At 41.2% G+C, this 22995-nt stretch overlaps 1 protein-coding gene across 3 annotated transcripts in view; it reads left to right on the top strand.

The window, feature by feature from the left end:
• The window catches only part of UNC80 (unc-80 homolog, NALCN channel complex subunit), a gene marked incomplete at its 5' end in the record, with an annotated part of 130324 nt that overhangs the window by 2937 nt on the left and 104392 nt on the right, over positions 1-22995 (top strand). For all 3 annotated transcript variants that reach the window (XM_082055065.1, XM_082055063.1, XM_082055064.1), the window contains 8 exons: positions 5873-6029; positions 6849-7147; positions 9284-9407; positions 11209-11282; positions 11724-11863; positions 15778-16039; positions 21043-21177; positions 21793-22015. In XM_082055065.1, coding sequence (XP_081911191.1) covers positions 5873-6029; positions 6849-7147; positions 9284-9407; positions 11209-11282; positions 11724-11863; positions 15778-16039; positions 21043-21177; positions 21793-22015 — 1414 coding nt within the window. The remainder of the gene's footprint in view (positions 1-5872; positions 6030-6848; positions 7148-9283; positions 9408-11208; positions 11283-11723; positions 11864-15777; positions 16040-21042; positions 21178-21792; positions 22016-22995) is intronic.

The raw sequence follows: 22995 nt of genomic DNA, 5'->3' as shown, positions 1-22995 counted from the left end.
TAAATTATGGTAGAAAGCTTTTGAAGGTGGAACTTAGCTTTGAGCAACTGATGTGATACAGCCTGAGCTGCTGCATCTGCCACCTTCTTTTGCTCATGAATTTCTGATTCCTGCCAAGGCACAGGAATGTCTGCCCACATCAACACCTTCTGTATTACCCAGGGGGGCAGCAGAGTGCTGCATGCATGGGTTAGACAGGGTTTCTGGAACTTGACAGATACTTGGCTTGTTTTCTGAAACATCAAACTGACTACCTAACACCACTGTATTGACTGGTGTGCCTAAAAATACTGTGTACCTGTTATATGATCTGTTCTTTTAAAATTCTCTAGCCAGAATTGTTTTAGGCATGTCTATAGGTTGTTAAGTATCTGACAATGAGTATGATACAACATGGTACAGTATTATATCGTTATTCTTGGCTCTAAACTTGCTGCAGTGGAATTTGAAGCATACTGTGTATTGAGGAAACAGATGCTGGAGGCCTAGATTCAGTGAGTACGGCATCTGATCTGCAACAGCAGATTGCATTGCTTCTTTGAGCTTTGCTTATACCATAATACTTGAGGAAAAAACTGTCCCTTTCATAGCCTTGTTTTCCTTACCTATACAATCGCACTGACTTCAGTTGATCTATGAATAATAGCCTTTAATCTAAAGATAAATAGCTCCACCTCACCCCTGCATGCTCTTGTGTCTCAGTATGGATTTAGTGTTCTTTCTTCTCCCTGTTCGGAAGTTGTTCTGCCTTGGCACAATGTCATTTCCAATGTGCATGAATCAAAGCTGTAAATGACCTCACAGGAATGTGAGTGCTGTACAAAGCTAATACCATTTTTTGGGTGAGGGTAAGGGACTGAACAATATTTTTAAAATTTTTTTACCATAGATTGCATTGGGCATGGAAGAACCTAAACATTTCCTGGAGGATCCTGCAAATTCAAAGTTTCTCATTTCTGTTTTTTTTCTTTACTTGTTTTTGCAAATGTAGTAATGCATTTTGGTTTTATGAATGATTAAAGGATAGATATAAAAAAAATTAAAAAGCAACCACCTTTATTTTATCTAGCCAATACACATGGTTGCAGAACACTTGAGTTTTTGAAGACAGGAATTTTCTGTAAATAAAGTGCTTGGTATCTGTGTTTCATGCTTGTCAATGTTTGTGCTCTTACTATACTTAGTAAACAATGGAACCATACCATTCCCTGTTCTATGAACTCCTAGATTTATGTTTTAGATCTTTTTTAGGAACTCTTCCCTTTTAAGAGGACCTTCCCCAGACTGACAATACTGTCTGCCTGCATTTTGAGTTCTTTCCAGTCAGTCTGAAGGGACTTTAGCAACAGTCTCTGCTTTCCACCATGATGCAACCTGAGCTTTGGAAGAACAGGGCAATTATATTCCCTATAAGGACAGAAATCTGGTTCAAGAGGCACTAATAGTTTATCTGTGTTTCGGCCAGGGTCCTTCTCTACATACACCAGGCTAAGCACTGGGCCCTCCCCTTCTAGCTCACTGCTTTTTTTTTTTCTTTCCCAAGTGAGATCCTCTAAGGCTACTTCCCTGGAGGAGACCTGCAGCTCATCTGGCTCTCCTGAGAGGATGGAACAGGATGGGGAGGTCCCCAAAGTCCAGGCTGTCTGGTGGGGACTAGGGACCTGGCTGAGACCTCACTGCCTTATGCAGTCTGCTGCAGGTACAGCTCCCCTAGGCTTAGAGCAGGGGAAGTTCACACAACTCGAGCAAAGCTGTGTAGGGAACCAGGGCAAAGCCCAGCCAGAATTTGGTCTGTCCTGTGCTGCTTGTCTAGGCTTCTTTAGGCAGCTACCTGTTCCTGTTCCAGCAGCAAAGTGACATACAGGCTGACCCTGGTCACAAGGTATTTGACAGCCCCTTTGGTTCTTGGTGGAGAACAGCAGCAGTGGGAAGGCAGCCAGACAAGACTGACTGCCACTTCCTGTGAAGACAGATGGCATCACCAGGGTAAAAGGAAAAATAGTTGTGTAAGTGGCCCTGAGGGAGCTGAACACACACACACAGCATCACTGAAAGGGGCTGCCCTTTCTCCAGCCAACGCATAACACTGACTTCCCTCACTACCATCTTGGCAGATGTTCTTTTTCCTCCTTTGTCATGTGGGGTGTTGTAGGCATAGACAAGCCTGCTGTAAGAAGGTAACTGTTTTCTTAGCCAAGCAGCAGCCCTGAGGCTGCAGTTCCAGACATAGCCATAGCATGACAATATCTCTCTTGTGACTGACTTACAGGAAGGTTATTTCAAACATGCTCATTCAGACTTCTCATTGAAGCATGTAACTCCTCTCAGCTGTAGCAGCAGTTGCCTAGTTTATGTGGGGTGAAAATTAGGTCTTTCATCTTAACATCTGTATATTCTCTGTAGTATGTCCTGAAAGTTAGAGCTGTAGCAGACCGAAAGGGAAGCTCTACAGGAGCGAATGTTAACCCAGGGCCTTGTATCTTGAATGTCTGGTGTAGGCAGGAGCTGCTGTGAGCTGGACCTTTATGGAGAACTCCAGGCAAATCCCATGGGAACACTTGTCCAAAGAACTGCATGTTCTTGTTGGGATGCTTGTGACAGTTATCAGCGTGGGGATTGCTGCCAGCTAGGTCCTGTGCTGACAGTACTTGCACCGTGGCAACTGTGTACCAATCACTCCAGGTAGCACACAGGGACACTCAGTGGTTTCCATACATTAGCATTTTTCTGGCAACATACAATATTTCTCTCTCAGGTGCTTGTGATCACATATGCTGTTTCAGAAAGCTAATCTTTCATTGTGGTACAAAAATATATTTAGCTCCCTGCTCAGGCCAGGAAAAAACAGAGGAATCTGATGGCTAACCATGTAGGAAAACCTTCATGCGGCTCAGAAACCCAAAATGTTGTGGTGAATACATGCCTAATTGAAAGATGTGGTTGCAGATTCCTTAGCTTCCTCTTGATTTTCTGAAGTATACAGAATGTGGGTCAGAGCTTCCAGAAGGTAGTTGTTAGAGGACTTTCTCCCTGATGCCATTGAAATACCCATGAATGAGACCTTGAATGGAAAGCCAGAGATCAGCAAAGTGTCTTCTGTCACATTCTGAATAGGGTTGCTGCTCACAGTGATATTTTTTTTTTATTCCTCCTATTGCTCTCTAAACGGAATAACTTTGTTACTGTACTGAAGTATGAGCTTGTGGTTTGGCTTTTCTACTGAAGGTGAGAAGATTATTTATTTTGATAAGCCTAGGTCAGCACTGGTACTTGGCAGGCATTTCAGTGAACTAATTCAGCTCGCTAACCTGGTAGAAACTACTTGCTTAAATGCTGAGCTTCATTTCAGCTTGTGTAGCGGCTTGACTGGGCTGAATAAAAGCTTCAGTGAGCCCCAGAGCTGAAGCATGAGTAGAGATGGGAGTGTGTGCCCAGAAGAACAAATAAGGAGTCTCATCCTGTCCCCTTTTGACAAAAATAAGTAAAATTTCATGGTTTTTTACTGGCTCTTTCAGACCTTGTTTTGTTTGTAACCATGCATTAACTCCTCACCTCTTGTCTTGCTTCTGAGGATACTTCGTTGCTTTGTTCTCTGCTTTTGTTAGGTAACCTTGTCTGGGACAGTTGTTCTAGACCTCTGCTGTCTTTACATTAATGTGCCCTCAACTGCTGCTGCAGTTCAATGACTTTGTTCTGAATGGAACAGAATACTCAGACCTTACAATGAATACTTTGCTCCTCTGCCTGCCAAGGCTTTCAAGTGTTGGCCATCCCTTCATGTTCCCCAGATTCCTGAGTGGATAGGAGTGAATGGCAGGAGACCGTTTCCCTTTATAAACAACATGCCCCACAGCAGATCACAGTAAGAGTAACTTAAGGCATTATTTCCCTGGTAGATGTTTTATCCAGTCCTGGTGCTAAGAAATACACATTGCTGACAACCTAATCTGTGGCACATTGTTTCTGACATGTACTCAGGAAGCCAGCATTTTCACCCACATATTACAGCTAATGCCCTCTGATTTCAGACAGTTCTCCATAAAGAAAGTCTGTGGAGTTTTCTGACTAGAACCCAGGGTTTCTAGTAGGAGAGCAGTGTGACTTTCTGTACATGTATGTTTGCTGGCAGCTCTGATGTTTAATGTCAGTATTTCTTCAGGTTCAGTTTGTGTTGCTAAAGGCTTAATTCTCTGTAAGCACACTCAGTTCTGAATACTCCCCACATTCATCTGTGTAAATCATACAGTCCGTCTCCCCTTCTATTTGTGCCCAGTGCTATTGTGCAGTTGTTGTCTTAGATTGTAAGTACAGGTAGATGTGTGTTTCTCTGCCTCCATGCTGGCCAGAGCGGAGCTATTATGGAGATGCTGTAAAAACCACGATAGAGCAGCACTGTGCTTGCACAAGGGCATCCTGCTAATCAGTGGAGGAGCTCATGCCTGCCCACACTGTCATACGGAGGATGTTGGTCTCTTCTCCCATGTAGTGAGGGATAGGAGGAGAGGAAATGTCCTCAAGTTGCACCAAGGGATGTTCAGATTGGATATTAGGAAAAATTTCTTCACAGAAAGTGTTGGAACAGGCTCCTCAGAGAAGCTGTTGAGTCACCATCTCTGGAGATGCGTAAAAGACATGTAGGTGAGGTTCTTAGGGACATGGTTTAGTGCCAGTGTTAGGTTAATGGTTGGACTCAATGATCTTGAGGGTCTCTTCCAGCCAAAATGATTCTATGTGGCCACCACCTGAGAGAACAGAGTGCACAGCTGCTGGGGTATACAGAGGAGTGCATAACCCCTGGTTAGCATGCTCTGCCTGGGACTGGCTGGTCATTTAGGACATCTAGGTAACAACTGTTGCCCTTCGTTGTAATTAGATCTGCTCTTATTACTCCCCCATTTTTACAGGAACAATCTGTATGACTAGTGTCGAATGATAAGCTATAAGAATCTCGAGTGAGAACATTTGAAGCATCTGTTAGCTCATGAATACCAACAGTTATTTTTTTGCTCAGAGCCTGATAAAATCAGTGAAGCAGCTTGTGAACAAATAGGTAGCCAGGAGGCTAAACTGTTATAAAGCAAGAACATGCATTGTCAGTAACGTATTTCTTTACTTCAGGAGCTTCACTGAAGGAATATAACTGCTTTTGTGACCTATAATGAGATCTTTGTATCTGGTCAGAGGAAGAACTTATTGAAATGGTTGGAGCAACTAGCAATAAGGAACTTCCTTAGGGATTTCAAAGGCAGATAGTCTTATTTTGTGCTGCTGAGGTGGAAATAATGAACTTGCTGCAGCTATCAGCTCTTTTAAGTGTTCAAAAAACCATTACATCATGGCTCTACGAAAAATTTTGTACACTGATAATTTTTTGTGGCAGGGTGTGAAAATGTTTCCTAAGGCTCATGCACCTCAAGCAACCTTTAGTTGCCCTTTATGTTACACTAAACTGAAAGAGCATGTGTGTGTGAGAATAGCCCACTCTCAGCTCCATAAATATAGGCTTCATTAGCTCCCATGACTTCCAACAGGATTACTGGCATGCCAGATTAATACCCAGCACAACTGTAAGTCTGGCTTGATGTTGGCACTTACTAATATACATGATCCTTGCTTTATTTATTTATTTATTTTTAATTACAGAAAATACATTGAGTGGCTCATTCACTTCTTAGCCCAGTGTCCCTTGTCCATAGGTCTGGTGAACTTTAAGTACAGTCTATGTCTTTCAGGAAAAATATTCTAAGGTGTGTTTTAGCTACATAGTGAAAATTTAGGGATTACAGGTTTTTAAAAGAGAATGTTGTATGTGCTAGAAGGTATGTACAGAAATAGATACACAGTGTCTTTTTTTCTTTGTTCTTATTTTTAGTCTTTTGAAAGAGTTTTAGTAGAGAACAAGCTGCATGGCCTTTCTCCAGCTCTCTCTGAAGCCATCCAGAGCATTTCTCGCTGGGAACTTGTCCAAGCTGCGCTCCCTCATGTGCTGCACTGCACTGCAACATTGCTCTCCAACCGAAACAAGCTAGGTTAGTGCTCATTTTTCCATTACTGAAGTTATCAGTCAAAATTTGACAGATTGATGCTCAGGGTTCTGACATATTCTGCATCCTAGAATCCCAGTTAGTTCATCCTGTGGTTTGCCTTTCTTGATCTTTTGTCATTTATAGGAGGGTAACCTGTGAGAGCCTTCCCAGTGATGTTAATGGTCTGATGAGCTGAAGAGTCAAAGCAGTTCAATAATACTTTGCTAGTTATTTTCCAGAGATAGTAGAACTAGATTTAGCGAAAGTCTCACCACCCAACAGGCATGGGTTCCCTGAAGGAACACGTTTCTTTCAAGGCATGGTGCAGTGCTCAATTGCAGCAGGTACTTTTAATATTTTCAGTTCTATTTTTTTCTTCTTTTTGTTCAGACTAATGCGTTTGATTCTCAGCAGGTAAGTCAATCAGATAATAGGGATAGGACCAGGTCCAAATCTAACATACTTTACTAGTCTTTTACTGATTTCAGCAGCAAATTGCTTAACGAAACATGCCATTAAATAGAGTCAAATAGACAAGACTTTTCAAGCTGGCCTCTTTTAGGAGCACTCTCTGTCCACATATTCAGTTGCCTTGTAAGTGACGTTTCAGGGACTGAACTGCAAATGCTGTAAAGTAACTGGAAAGTTGTGAATTAGGAGGTTTTAAACACAATGAAACGGAGTGCTGATACTTTTAGTGGTAAAATTTTAGTTCTCAAATGCTTATCAGGATGTTGCATGCCCAGTTCCCTGTGTAGCTCTGAAAGTCTCTACAGTACCATTAATGGAAACCCTGTGAGATACTGTGATGCGTTTTTCCAGGACATCAGGATAAGCTTGGAGTAGCTGAAACAAAGCTTCTTCACACTCTTCACTGGATGCTGCTGGAGGCCCCTCAGGACTGCAGCAATGACCGATTTGGAGGAGACAGAGGCTCCAGTTGGGGAGGGAGCAGTAGCGCCTTTATCCATCAGGCTGAAAACCAGGGATCACCAGGACATCCCCGGCCCAGTGCCACGAATGACGAGGAGGAAAATAACAGAAGGAAGTTCTTCCAGAACTCCATGGCCACAGTGGAGCTCTTTGTGTTCCTTTTTGCTCCCCTTGTCCACAGGATAAAAGTAAGTGGAACACTGGTGGGGGACTTGTGTGAAGACACCTCTGAGCAGAAAATGAATTATTCTGCCTTTGTGACTGTTAATTAACAAAAATTCAGCCCACAGTGCACACTGGGTGACCACTGGAAATGTTTTAACAAGCTGGCAGAATGACACTGCCATCAGGAAGAGATACTTCCAGTGATGTGAACAATCACCACAGCATCAGGCAAACACAAAGGGAAATAAATCTGAAATGAGCTATTTTCAGCCTTCAGGAATGTCAAAGATCTGTGTCCCTTGTGAAATCTTTGGGACCCTGGAACCTGCAGGAAGGATTGTGAGCTTTAGCTTGCTCCAGTGATTCTCAGCCATTGCTCAGAATGGCCTTGCTAGCTTTTCAGGGATTCCACCATGGGGCTGCCACTGGGATTTGTCATTACTAATAATCTTGATGCTAATTACCAGTAATATGTGATAGTGGTATAAGTGTGGCAGTGGCAAAGGCCATTGAAATGCTGAAGTGCTGAATTCTTGCCAGTGCTACACACACAAATGTGGGCTGCCCTTTGAATAAATGAAATGAAACTGGAGGTAGACCCAGGCTATCAGAGATTAGGTTCATTTTTTTTTAATATATTAATCTTTCTGGGATGTAATTTCCCATTTATAAGATGGGGTTCATAACAATATTTCAGGTTTACCTTGAAAGGGTCTGAGACACTGTAGTGATGAACATCAAAAAGCTCTTGAAGACATGCATGTTTCTGTCATCAAAGCAAAGCTCAAAAATTACGAGGTAAATGAGGCATGTGACTAGCTCACTAAGTCAGCATTGTCCCCTCTGTGTTTCACAGAGATAGAAGTCTCAGGGGAAGAATACTATCTAATCAGATAACCAAAGTAAAGTGTGTGCTCAAGGGAAATGATACATGTTTGTACAGGCAGACCTAAATGATGGAATTTGTAACTTCCGTGAAGCTTCTTTGTTTAGCCATGTGTTTTTAAATGAGGTGTTCGGGGCGTGAGGGGGATGCATGTAATCCTGTAATTTAACAATGCAGATAAAAAATGTTGGCTTCTCACCAGAAGTTAGCAGTGCAAAATGAAAATGCAAAACATTACTGCTGCCACTTTCAAAAGCCTTGCAAGGTGCTTCTTAGTAAAAACAGTAATTTTAAGTAAGCTTAGTTTATAACGAGGCTTGTGAGCTTATGATGATGAGATGGCACTAACAAAGAGTAGGGAATACAAGGGCTGGAGAGCTACAAGCAGTCATCTACTGCAATTCCTTTAGTTCTTTCTGCATTGTTGATTTCAGCCACTGAGGCATGTGGACCTATGTCAACAGGCGGTGGTGGTGCAGCTATAGTTATGCTGCCAAAACTGATATTGCCATGTTTGTTTGATTGTCGGGATAGCTGGACTATACCAGCACCAGTGCCTTCTAATGTAGATCTGACCGTAGGTCAAGTAGATGCATACTTGCACTTTGATATTGCTAAGATTTGTTTGAGTACTAATTTACGTGATTTCAGCTACATGGATGTGGAAAACAATGATGGCACAAGTGTAAGTAGTACCGATGTCTCTGTTTTGACATAGCTCAGGCACTAACAGTGCAAATAATAATAATGGCATTACTGTATACTACTATTTCATATTAATTTGTTACATTTCATGTTTCCTCAGTTTCTAAGTAATGTTTTAATATTTAGTATTCTTATTCTTTTGAGGCAAGAAGTTCAGGTCTTGGAGTGTAAATCCTAAGGCTGAGATTGAATTCTAAAGAGGAAGTGATTATGTATGGTCAGAAGAGATGTGTTCTGACACAGGAATGGCGTTTTCTTTTACAGCTTAATGTCCTGGAAAAAAACAGGGTTCATTAACTAGTATAGAAATTTCATTTGGGAAAAGCCTCTTGTATATCTTTGTGTTGAGATTTCCCTATTATTTTTTAATAGCTATACTTGAGATGGATTAATGTCTGCTGAGTAGTGTCAGTGGCCCTTGAGTTAACATATACTGACCACAAAACTTCACATGGTATCACTCATTTCTTGTGAGAGCTGTGCATCAGAGAAATTACAGTCCTTTTAGACTGGAAACAACATTATTTCATGTGAGTGTGTGTGATACAACCTCTGTTTGTCTTTCTAGGAGTCTGACCTGACATTTCGGTTGGCTAGTGGCCTAGTTATTTGGCAGCCTATGTGGGAACACAGGCAGCCTGAAGTTTCTGCCTTCAATGCCCTTGTAAAACCAATCAGGAACATCGTTACAGGTCTGTGACTTTGCTGTGTAATGTAGCTCCTGAGAGTGGGAAACTTTTCCTTTGTTTGCCTGATGCAGCCTTATATTCTGTAGCCATCATATCTGGAGGAATATATTAATCCCGCAGGAACTAATCAGACCTTTGAAAGTAGTTGAAGATTGTTTCCCTTCTGAGTCATTTGACATTTGCATAATAATTAAATAGTAGATGAGGGAGAAATCACAAATAGGAAATGAGAAACTCTTTGGTAGAGTTATCATTTCCAGTCAGCCTTATATCACTGTTTCACCATATCTTCCTTTGTTGCTAAGAAGGGCAAAGGCAGTATCTAGCAGCAGCCTGACATGGGTGGGGAAGGCTTTCCCAAACTGGCACTGGGCAAAAATTATCAGTGAAGAGCACACAGTTGGCAGTGTAGGTTCTCCTCCTATCTAAAATTGTAATTTCACCATGTTATGAAATTAAAGTAGCTTCAAGAGGCTCCAAGGAAGGTTTAGGTTGTGAATTTGCTTTTGCATGCTGAAAGAGGTTGCTCTTCCTTTGTACTTCAGCCATAATGAGACTGGAGTTGGGCGCTTAGGCTTCCAAGCCTTTATGTCTGGCCTAGTTCGAAAAAACCTGTTTAGGTTTATGTTTTTAGACAATAGATTTGCATAATTCCTACAAAGTAATGAATTGAAAGTGTGCTGGATATATCGCTGTAGAGTTGTTTGCTCACTCTCAAAAGCATGGAACCGTAATTTTCACAGTAGTGAAAATGTAGTTCACTAAATCAGATTTTTCTGATGAGAAGTCATTTTGGATGTCGTATTTTGTTCTGAAGGCTTTGTAGGCCTCTGAGATAGTCCAGAATTTGAAAGATTCAAGCCTTCCAAATTATTTAAAACCATCTTTGACATCTAGTGCTTCCTCCCTCTGTTTCAACTTCTGGAATTAAAAAATAAGATTTCAACCCTGGATCTAACAAAAGGAATTAGTCCTAAGTTTTCTTTGACTGTTGGAATTTATTCCATAGGTCTGGAGTGTGGTCAGAAAATCCCTAAAGAATAACTTCAGGAGTATATGCTGAATTTAAAATACTCTATTGTGTTTTGCAAATGTTTTCAGCAGAATGGGAATAGACATTGGAATGAGGTTCTTTATATGAAGGAAGATTCTGCTATCTTAGCATTGTTATCTCAAATTGGGACCAAAAAAATTACTTATTTTCCTTCAAAAAACAAATTTAAAAAATTCTACTGAAGACGCTTTGCAATGTTTTGTTTGGAGTCAGTCTGATACTAAGTCATATCTGAATAGCTTGCAATGTGACAGGACTTAAAAATTGTCATCCTGATTTTTGTGAAGCCCTTGTTCTTCTACAATATCACTCATCAAACTTTGTGTATGACATTTGTGTTTCCTGTGCTGAAGGCGTTTGTCAAATTGGAAATCACATTCTGAGAGGTGTAACCTAGAAAAGGAGCTGAATGTATGTGAAAATAGGAGGAGGGAGAGCTCTAAAATAAAAGGCACTAGTGTGCAAAGGAAAATACAACCTGATGCCAAATGGATTTGGGATAAAAGGTATATTAAAATTTAATTTTAAAGAAGTGGAAATTTTCAGTAGACGATGTTGATGACAACAAAATTGAAAGAATTGTGCGAAAGTTCTTAAAGTCCTATTTCTTTTTATGGCTGTAGATAATGCCTAGGAAGTCCTCAGCAGGAAGATGCTGCTTTGTTTTTGTTTTCTGATTTATCCTTTTGGTGGTACATTTTAATACTAGAGGTGATTCCTGAAATGGCCTCCTTTGACTTCTTTTCTCAGCTAAGAGAAGTTCTCCCACCAACAATCAGAGCGTGACTTGTGAATCCCCTAATGTGGACAGTGGGCACACTGAGGTAAGTTCTGTGCTAACATTAGACAAGCTTGAATAAGGAGCTGAGGGAGGGGGAAATTAATATTGAAACAGCACTTGCAGTTACCACCCTAAAATGTTCCTTCTCCAGAAATTACAGTTCTCCAGAGTTCTTCCAAAGGCTCCCAACCTTTGTCTGCAGTGGGACCAAATGGTATTGAGCATGGTTGTCAGGATCTCCTTGGCCTTATCCTGTCTTATAGGAGGGAAGCCTGATCTTATGTGTTTTCTTAGGCACGAGCCCTGTCTTTGCCTGTACAGTGCCTAGTACTGAGAAGCCCTGGGCTTGATCAGTTTTTCCATGGTATTACCATAGTATTATGGCATAATAGTCATGTCTAAGCACAAATTGCAGCAGGAAAACTAATATGAGAGAGATAAATATGCTTATATACCTATTTCCTTTTGTTAAAACTATCCAAAGGGACTCCAGGTGGTCTGTGAGACAACCCAGCCAGATTCTGTACCTTCAAAGGCTACTGTTTCAGCATGTCTTCGTGGAAATTCCTTGGATGGAAGTGTGTCCTCCCAAACCTCTCAGGAGAGAGGTACTGCACATCCCAGGTACAAACCTTTTCAGCAGAAAGTTAGGCTAGTGTGACTCGATCATGGAGGTCACAGCAGTCCTTTATCTTGAATCTGCAGTTGTCCCTACATGCCAAGGGTACTGGATATTTATCTCAAATTCTTAATTGAACAAATTTCATTTCTTGGTGATGAACAAGGTGGTGACACTTGAATTTTATGCCATTTTCATTGGAGAAATCTCTAGCTGGCCTGTTGGGACAGTTTCTTTAGTCTTTTCTAATGTGTTGACTTCTTATAATTAAAGACAGTAACAACCTGGAGGTTCAACCCTCCTTAGATAGATTCAGCTTCAGGCAGCTGGTACCTTTTCTGGCTTCCTTCCGATCAAATTTTCTTTGCCTTTAGGAGAGGACTTCTGTGAGCCTCTCTGTTTTCTTCATTTTACCTTTTCTGCATCCTTCTGCTTAGCTTGCTTTAGACTACTGACCCAAAGGAACAGGCTAACAAAGAAGCACAGCCAAGCAAACATCTTCCCAGCTTGCCCTGCAGAGCTTAGGCTATGGTTTTCCAGCATGATACTGATAAATTATTTTAATCGAGATTTGGGCAGGTAAAGATAGAACTGGATTTTCAGTAGAGCTGGGCACTCCGTAGTAAAGTAAAGTAAAGTAAAGCTGATGAGTGTTTTCAGAGGGTGGAGAGAGAGAGAAATCTGGCTATATTTTTAGGTCTCTATGGATTTAGGAGTGTCAGCTAAACTCCTTCTGAAAATTTTGTTTCTGTTGCTTTCTCTTTTGGGAAATGTCATATCCAAAACACTGCAGTGTTTTAAGAAGTTGCTTCATCACAGAGACAGAAGGAATGTGGGATGGAGTAGGTTTCTGGATAATATCTAGGAAAGGCTCTGATTTCTCAAAAAGGGGTTTGATGCACCCTTTCACTGGTGGAAAGGGAAAAGCTATTCTCTACGGTTCTGATCCCATCAGGAGGCTTCCCTTGGGATTTTATATCAAGCCTGCTGTCTGTTCTGGGTCTTTATTTAATTTGCATTAATGTGAGCCAGTAAAACTGAAGCTGGAGACAGAACTGCCTTTCTGTGTGTGAACACTACCGCTCAGAGAGTGCACAGGCTTAAAAAAATAAGCAGCCTATTAAGAAGACTGAATCAGGTGATCAATTTGTCAAGCTGGGTCTGGTGGTTGCTATGGGGATGAAGCTTCAGACAGGCTTTGAAGAGAGCATCATTATGTCTCCTCATTTGCAGGACTCATTGATCAGTTAAAACTGTACAGGGAGCTTTGGTTGCCAAGCAACAGACAACTGGGGAACAAATGTTGTTTACTCTGCTTACCAACAGCCGCAGTATTCCTTTGTCCTTGGCCGTGGCTGATGGAAGGCTGCCTTTCCACTCTCCATTCCTGTCACAGGCAACCAAAAGCTGATTATACCAACACTAAGTTTCCTTCTAAATGAAGCAGAGAGTTTAATTTCTGGTTCCTCAGATGCTTCTTGAGCAAATGGCATGTTCCTCTGATTCTGGCTAATTATGTCTGTTCCACTCAGTGAAATTCTCCATTTGCAGATGATATAGTTTAACACTGAAGCACATAAAAGCACAGCCCTTTATCCAGCTGCTGCCTTGAACACACTACCTGGGAAACAGACTTCCCAGGAAGGACTAGTGACAAATATTACATAAGGAGAATATGCCTTGCTCCAGGCTGTGTTGTGCCTCAGGTGCTGCATACAGGGGAGCATATAAGACTGTTTAGACTCAGACACTGATGTGGGTCCTGCAAAGTGACCAGGCAGCCATGCATCATCCTTTACAATTGCTGCTAAGGTGATGGGCTCTATTTCCTTTGCCGGAATTCTTTGAGTATCCCATCTATCCTTAGTTTTTTAACAGGCTGTATCTATGAGACACAATCTTGACTGTGACAAAAACAGCCTTCACATCAGGTTTATGGGGAAAACTTTATAGCATATTTTAATTTATCCTGGTTTTCTCCTTCCTAATTCATTTTTTCAGGCTTTTATAGAGGTTAATTTTAAAGTCATCAAACTTGTAACATTTTTACCTTGAATACAGCAGTAGGGAAGAAGCTGTAAATCTATAGATGCATATAGTGACATATGCTGACACAGGCTGGTCTGCAGTCACCAGGTGCCTTCAACTTTGGCCTGTGGGGCTGGCAGCAAACCAGCTCCTGCAGGTTTGAGTTCTTAGATGCACGCATTGCTCCAAGCCCAGCCTTGCCACCTGCCTCTGATTTCCAAGCATGTAATATGGAGCAGGGTTCACCTGATTCCAAGTGGTGTGATCATTCACTGCATACTTCTTTCTCCTTTGCCAGTCCTACATCTCCCTTGGATGCCCAGGGCAGCTTTGTGTCACTAGGCAGAGATCCAGTAATGCAGTTTAAGCATGCACTTCACTTCAAGCACTTAGAGATTCCACTGGGCAGTATTGCTGCTTGTTCCCTAATGATTTGCCGGACTGTGGCCTAGGACATCTCTGTTCAGAATGCAGTGGTACGCAACTAGAGATGGGGGTGTCCTGCCAATGCTGTTTGCATGTGTCGTTTAGCAGAACTGATGATATAAATGGTTCAAAAAAAATAAATATGTTCTTGTGATGATTCCCAAATGCCTGAGAATATCATTCATGGGTGTGCTGTTGATTTTTATAGAATCCAAAAATCACAGAAGTACTCAGTTCACAGAGGTGTGTTTTTAAGACACTGAGTGGAAGAATTCAAATTGTGTACTTTCTGGGCAAAAAAAAAGCGATTCCCAGACTTCCTGCCCCTCCCCCAGTGTTTCACACCTTTTTTTGTCATCTGATTCTCATTCCTCTGACTCGCCTTCACTGCTGCTTTTCTGACAGATTGTCTCCTAACAGCTAGTGAATGTAGAGAGGGTAGATCAGGCCAGTTGTACTCTGCTGGAAGAGAATTAGTGTAAAAAACAAATAATAAAAAAGTTGGATTGTTTTATTGCAATAAGATTGTCTCTGAAAACAGACATGATCCCTTTGAAATCTGAAATCTCTTGAGCCTCATTTCTGAGGCTTACTACAGACATCTTGCTTTTGCATGTGCTAACTTCTACAACACTTAGGAAATTTCATACTAAAACCCATCAGGAAATGACACCACTTGAAAGCAGCAAAATCATAATGAAGGCTAAAAATTATCCTTTTCTCTAGCACACCTTGGCAAAGAGCATCCACAACAGTAACTTTTACTTCTATAAGTATTAATTTAATTGGCTTAAATGGTTAGCTAACTTAGCTGCCCCGCCTGTCCCTTCTTAAGTAAGGCCTGATGTGTACAAATGTAAACCATTCCTAAATACCTATTATTAGTATATGAGCAGCAGATGCTCAAGGGTTGTCTGTTTCCAGCTGAAGAAATTATTCAGTTAGTGCAAGTGCTGGAGGCTTATCTTCAGATCACTTTCAGAAAGCAACCCTACCCGAGAAAACACTTAACAAAGCAGGTACTTGAGTCCTCTAGGGAGCTAAAAGCTAAAGTGTCCATCTAAGTGTCTTCAGTAATGCTTTCCTCAGTCAGGGTCTTAGTCCCAAAGGGTCAGTGTCAAATGTCCCTGGAAGCTCAAGTGGGCACAGCTGTGTTCACATACTGGTGATTTCTGTAGATGGCAGGAGAACGAGAACGGCTTACAGCTTTCGATGAGTCGCTAAATTTTAGGCCTCTCAGTAGAGCTCTTGGGTCTTTTGGGTTGGACCAGAATGTATGCTGAGACAGAACTAGTTTCCAGCTATCGAAGAAAACTTTGTGGTGTCAAGAGTTACCCCTTAAGTACAGTTAAACATAAAAACTTGACGAGTCATCACAGAGTGGTTCTTTATTCAGAGCGCTGGGTATCTAAGAAGGGCTAAGGAGCCTGATGACTAACATTTCTACTCCTGCCTTTTGGAACAGGGTGTCCTTGGTGATCCCACCATGCCAGAAGTCTCGCTATGCCACGTACTTTGATGTGGCAGTGCTGCGCTGCCTGCTGCAGCCACATTGGTCTGAGGAGGGCACGCAGTGGTCACTGATGTACTATCTGCAGAGGCTGAGGCATATGCTGCAGGAGAAGCCAGAGAAACCACCTGAGCCAGAGATCACCCCTTTACCAAGACCTCGCAGCAGCTCCATGGTGGCTGCTGCACCCTCTCTGGTGAATACCCACAAAACTCAGGTAAGCAGTTGCCATCAATGAGAAAATAGCAACTGTGGTGATGCTGGGAAGTGATGGCTGGACGACTATTGAAAAGCACAGCTCTGGTGTTCATTGAACTGCCCAGAGATCATATGTGTGCATCAATTCAGAAAGAGATCCTGAGAACAATGAGGGATTTGGAGGCAGAATCTGACACAGAGAGTCAGAGCTGGTGACTGCTGACAGCTTGAGGGTTGATTTGAAATAATTAATCTAGGGTGAACTGTGATAACATTGTTTTTTAATGTGAGAATATACTAATGCGGTTGTCAGAAGAAATCAGACTGCCTTTGTGTTACTGTGTAATGCTCAGGGCTCACTGAGCTGCTTTGGTGTAACCCCTCAAAAGAGAGGAAAGGAATTGGATTTGGTATGGCACTGCACACTCCAGGCAAACACTTGGGCTAAAATATTGGAGTAGACTTTGCAAATGGTGGCAGCGAACAAAAGTCCTCCATGTTGTTACCTCTTCTCCTGCTGTTGTTATTGCTTAACTTTTACCCTTATATTTGCCAGCAAAACCTCAGTAGTCCTAATTGTCCTAATAGGTGTCAAGACTTGCTCCCTGTTTTGCTGGAAAAGGAACCCCAGACTACCAGCCTTGGTGCACTACAGATCTTGTGTTGAAGCTTAAATATTTTTTTTTTCTTTTGGGTAGCTGACTGTTGTTCCAGGGATAAAAAAGGGATGCTGCTGCAGTTTCAGTTAATCTGCTTGTTGATTTGTGCTACTTTTAGGTTGTACGCTCTTTTTCTGTCATGCGGGCTTTTAACAGCAAATTCTGATTTACTAAATCGATGGAACTGCCTAACAAAATTTAATACAGATTCTATTTTTGCAATCCAATTTTATAAAATACCTGAAGAAGAAGGCTCTGTTTTCTGTTAATATTACTGTCAAATATCTTTTCTTCGTCAGAACTCTCTGGATTTTTGGTGTGTTTTCTTAAAATCCTCACTTTCAGTATTGTAGAGCTCTGGCAGTTTTTGACTGGTTATTTTGTTAGGAAGAAGGGTGAAATATATTTTCTTCTGTATAGCCCAGATCCTCATAAGCCAAAATACAAGCATAAACACTGTAAATATTAGTACTGTTATTTTTAAACCTCAGGATTTTATAGCCATTCTTATGATTTTTGTGAGGGCTGGTGGTTACCTGTGGTTTTAAGGGCTCAGCAGCAGCAGTATTGTTGAAATATACTTTATACTTTATACTTTACTGTTATACTTTAGTGTCATTTCTATAAAACATTGCCTGTTTCATCCCTGTAAAAGCTTGACATATCTCCATAAAGGCCAGGTGATATGAATTACTATTCAGTCTTAATCTACCTTTGCATGGGGATTTTATAGGATTGCTGTGCATGTACAGAAAATCCTCCTTAATATCATCTCCTGGAGGGAAAACTGGAAGGTATTGCTGTTGATGTGGTTCACTCTTTCCGTGCATATACTGTCCCTTTACCTTTGCTCATAACAACCCCGTTATTTTACAGGTCAACAGGTTCAGCGACTAGTGCAGCAGTGAGTGTGGTCAGTGATTCTCAGCACAGTGGCAGCATCAATGGGGTTGTCCTCTGTAGACACTGTTTGCACTAGTATTGTGATGCTTCTCCTCTGTACCATGAAACACATCTCTCCTTTAACACACTCGGCTATTTCTTGCTTTCCAGGCTGTTCCTCTTGCAGAAGATCCCTTTGCTCAGTTGCTCTTCACTAACAGTTTTCTGTTAAATCCATTTGGAATTCCACTGGGTACTTTCTAGCTGTTAACGTGAGGACTCTGTCCAGGGCATTCTTCCCTCTAGGGCTGGGTTTGATTGCTTTTGGTAACCTCTGTGTCAGTCCTGTGTATTTTTACTTTGTCAAATTGGAATCCTGTTTAAAAAGGTTTTCAATTTGTTACAAAGAACAGCTGTGATGGAGGAGGTGAAATGGTCTTCCATGCAGCAAAAGTTTAAACTCATGACCCTCTCCTTTACAATTCTCAAGACTGAAGCCTTTGCAGTGCCCAGAGACACGTAGGCTGCTTCACACCAGCTGACTCTAGGGACTTAACTGCTGTTCTTAAATTCAAAGTCTCCTCACTTAAGACTCTCTGTGAGTCCGAGGAGATAATGCCACCTCCAGAGGGCTAAGATCTGTCATTTCTTTCTACCAACACAGGGGGTTGTATGCTAAGACTTCACCAGCTGATCCAACACAGGGATATGGTTAAAGCCTGCTTTTTCAGTCTGGATCTTAACCTCTTAACACAACATCATTATTTCAGGTTGATTACTATATCTCAAAAATATCAGCACTCTGTGTTTCGGCAGGATAGGTTTAAAGTGGCAGGCAGAAACTGATTAAAGGAAAAACCAGCTGCCTGCAAATCACATCAGGGACCAGTAGATTTTTCTGGTAAATCCACATTCTTTATATTGTTCTGCACTTTAAGGGTAACTTCCTGCATCTTCCTACGCCTCAGCAAAACTCTCACACTTCTTGTTGGTTTCTGTGTACTTGAAATCACATTTCAAATATAAGCTTGGGCTAAAGGAGTTGGGATCGAGAAAACATGAAAAACATCCTCCATGTATTGCCTAGTAAACTGAACAGCAAAGTAGAAAAAAACTCTGTGCAGCATGCCAGCACTCCTTATTGCATAGGAAAAGGGGTAATGGATAGAGTGTGTATAAAATTAATACTAATTTCCTCTGGAAAGGGACTTTAGTCTAAACAAATTTCAGACCTGGCACCATGTGATAAAGGAAACCTGCTTTGCACCTGTATGCAGTGATTTCAGTGTAAGGACAGGTCTAGGAAATGAAACCTTCAGAGGCTCACAAACCTCCACAGTCATGCACTAACATTGCAGGGGCAAAGAGCCAAAGCTTAAATTAAGCATAAGACCAGTGCAGCTGTAATGTTCACTGCAATGCTAATATAAAGCCAAGAGTCTCAAGTGTAATATCACTGGAGTTGAGAGAAGTACTAATGAGCTGGTAGCCATACAGTCTTGCAGAAAGAAGGCAACAGAAAACAGAAACAACAAAATCTAGAGTAGCAGCCCACAAAAAAATTTTACTTTCTTATCCATCTTGTGTATATCATAATTGCCACATAGCCTACTGCACAGAATAGCCACCTTTTTAATTGGTCTTCAACAGGAATGCTAGCTTGATTAACTGAAATACATCATATACCACACTGTACATTTAAGGTGATTATGTAATTGGGTTTTCTAGTGCTGTTTGATGATATCTACCCTAAGTGGATTTCAGAACTGGAACTGAGTCTTTCCGTGTGTTTATATGGCTTGTATCACTCATTCTGTACTTTTGGTGACCATGAGCTACCTAATAAAACACTGATTTGGTAGCTGGTGGACAAAGATAATGGATCTGAAATAAATTCATGTGATGTTTTCCAGCCAGAAGAGACCAGAGACCTGTGACAGCTAAGAACCAAGCTATGTTAAATACTTGCTGGCCTTGCTGTTGGGAGCACCTAGGGTTGAATCCTGATTTGCTGTCTGTTGGGTTTTACATATGACTCCTCCCCTGAATCTTTAGTCTTATATACAAAATGTTTTAAAAGCATACCTTGACTGAATGTGACTGAAAACAGCTGTGAAGAGGAACCTTTCTGTTGTATGTCTCCTTCATTCTTGTGTTGATAAAATTAATGGGAAAAATTCAAGGGTAGTAGTCTTTGATTAGTCTGAAAAGTCTCTGAAGAATGTATGGTCTCCAGTAGCCTAGGACTGCAAACATGGTACCTGGCACTTAAGATTTCAGCTGCAAAGACTGTCACCAACCTCTGCTGGACCTACATATGCATAAAACTGCATACTTATGTACTGCAGAGCTCGCTAGCTCTGCAATGTACAGACTGGCTAGCCAGAATCTAAACCTCCTATACCACAGGAGTCACTTCATCTATTATTGGCATAAAGCTATTTCTGGATTGAAAGCAAAAAGGTATTTTATGATGACTTAGTTGTTTAGCACAAGCTTTCCGATGGGGCAGCAAGGCTAAAGAGCATCTCCATTGGAAACAAGCTGATATTTAGGCAGAAGAAAATTATCCTGAGGGAGTTTGATTGGGTCAGCTGCACAAACATCTAATGAAAAGTGTCATCAGATCTTTAATGAGAACAGATGGCCAGGAGCTGAGCTTCTGACACCTTTTGTAGCAAAGCCGTTCTTTACAGTAGGCAGCTGTACCGTGTGTGCCTCAGTGCAGAAAGGGAGTAGAGTGCCCTCTTCTGAACCATCAGTCAATTAGTCTCAAGGTTTTCACTGTCATGGGACATTCTGTGCTATAGCTATAGGAGCTTTCACAAATATGAACTATGATGAGAACTGTGATGAACAGAGCTCAGAGCACTGTTACAGCAAGTGAAGGGTGCTTATTGATGTCTAAGTCTTGGGTTTCTTTAGTGAATATAAAATTTTTGCAAATCAAGTCTCTTGAAGGCACTGTGCTGCTTATTGCAGTTTAATTCCAAAATACATCTTTAAGGGCATATGCTATTAAGGGCATATTCTCTTAGATTTTAAATAAAACGCTTCAGAAAGAGTAGCCATTGTGATTGCTCATAAATGTAAACCAAGGCCTCAAGAAAATTGTCAGCAATCCAGAGCCATACCTGGGATCCAAATCAGAACAGAATAGAACATGAATCTCCCATGCCACTAGATCATGCTGACAGCAATGCCTGAGGTTTTCTGTGGAAGCACAATGTGCTGTACTTTTTTTCCTGTGGTGACAGAAATGTTAAGACAAAGTCAATAATTCAGTGAATTTCTAAATTTTGTTGTTTCTTCATTAGTTTTTCTTTTAATGTGTGATTAGTGTTTTGTGTAATGAATTGAAAGTCCTTTTCCTCTACAGTGCTCCTATGACAGCTCTTGGAAGTAGCGCTTTTTTTTTTTTTTTTGAGCTGATTATCCTCTATTTCTCCTTGTGCTTATTGTCTGCTTTTGGGAACTGCAGGATCTTACAATGAAATGTAATGAGGAAGAAAAATCACTAAGCACGGAGGCATTTTCCAAGGTTTCACTGACTAACTTGCGTAGACCAGCAGTTCCAGATCTCTCCACAGACCTGGGGATGAACATCTTCAAAAAGGTGAGTAGAAGAAAATTGTACTTTAATTTATCTAGTATTCAGCACCTCAGTGCCCTACTAGGTAGCAGCTTAAGGTCTACTTGAACTATTTATTCATGCCATAAATGGGATTGACAGCTTTTTTCATTAGAAGTGATTCTGTGTGTTATTACATAGGTTTTTATATCCAAACACAGCACTGAAATCTTTATACAAATAACTGTCCTGCTGAAACTGCATAAGGAGAGGGTACTCAAGCAATGCTGATTTTTAAGTGCTGGTGCTCACTGTAGTTCCAGCTGATTCAGTGAAGTTCTCTGATGCTTTTACCTCATGAAGCTCTGGGTTTGCAGCCATCCAAGATACTTAGCAGAGTTTTGTGGATTCTGTGAATCTAGCTCATAGTCTGAGAATGTAATAAAATTATACAAGGGCATCCATCCCAGCCTAGGGCAAGACTGAGTTTTTTTAAATACTCATGTGGTCCCAGAGTGCAGATAACTGGGCAAGATAAAAAGCTCAGAGTGGAAGGTTACACTTGAGCCACACATCAGTGTTATCTTTTCCCTCAAATGGTAGTTTGCCATGCTTCAAAGCTTCTACCTGGTCTCATATTTGCTTCTCTTCCTCCTGTAGTTTAAGAGCCGCAAAGAAGACAGGGAGCGTGAGCGCAAAGGGTCAATTCCTTTCCACCATACTGGGAAGAAGCGACAACGCAGGATGGGAGTGCCCTTCCTCCTCCATGAGGATCATTTGGATGTCTCACCCACTCGGAGCACTTTCTCCTTTGGCAGTTTCTCTGGAATTGGAGAGGACCGGCGTGGCATTGAGAGAGGAGGATGGCAAACCACCATATTAGGTGAGATACTGTTATCTCTGCCCCAGGTTCTGTGTGATTCCTGTCCTGAACATTCACAGAATAACAGGGGCTCTTTATTTCTTCATCCATCCTATTGCCACCTATGTTCTTGGTTCTGTTTGCAGCACTACACACCTGTTAGAAGAAATGGCAACTGTGCTGACAGCAGACCTTGAATAACTTATGTTATAGTTCACTTTTTCTCTGAAAACTACCATCTTTACTGGAATAATAACTACGGTAGCAGCCTATAGTCATGTCTGTACCACTTCAATACACTTTGCCTGAGTGGTAGCAAGCATTGCACAACTGCAGCTTAAAATAGATTCAAGGAATGGTTGCAACCTCTTCTTTTAAAAATAGACATCTGGAGAGGTCATTAGGAGTATGGCAAAAAATATTCACAGTCTTCCTCAAGTGGATACAAAATAAATACAGTGTTGTGTCAGATAGTGAGGCTTACACTGTCTTGATAGTGCGAAGGTAAAGTGTTTAAATATTGATTCCTTCAAGCTTCCAAGTTCACTAAACAGTGTCTAGGCATTGGTTTTGTTTCACAAATTTACTCCTGATGTCATAGATTTTCATCCTGACACTCTTTCTTGGAGATGATAGATAGCAAAATGATTACCTGAGGCCATGCCAGAGCCTTCTCATTTTCACTGTCTTAGATGGCATCATTTTGTAAGCTCTACATTGTAAACATGTCCCTCTTTTGGACACAGAACAATGACCTTAACCAAGTGAATTCTTAAAGATTCACATGTGTTTTGTCTGTAGTTAACACACAAGCACCTAGAGATTTGTACAAGAGTAACAAACTTAATATCCAAATCCCCTTTCCCATATCTTCAGTAGCTCAAGAGGTTTATTACATTTTGATCTTAGGGGCTCCAGATTCCCGTCCTGGCTTAACCTACAGTTCTTTCATTATGATATCTCAGTGAAATAATGTATTTCAGATACAATAGTCAACAGCT

The sequence above is a fragment of the Streptopelia decaocto genome, assembly GCF_964273445.1.
Source record: "Streptopelia decaocto genome assembly, chromosome: 6".
Classification (NCBI taxonomy): domain Eukaryota; kingdom Metazoa; phylum Chordata; class Aves; order Columbiformes; family Columbidae; genus Streptopelia; species Streptopelia decaocto.
This window is presented reverse-complemented; position numbering and strand designations above follow the sequence as displayed.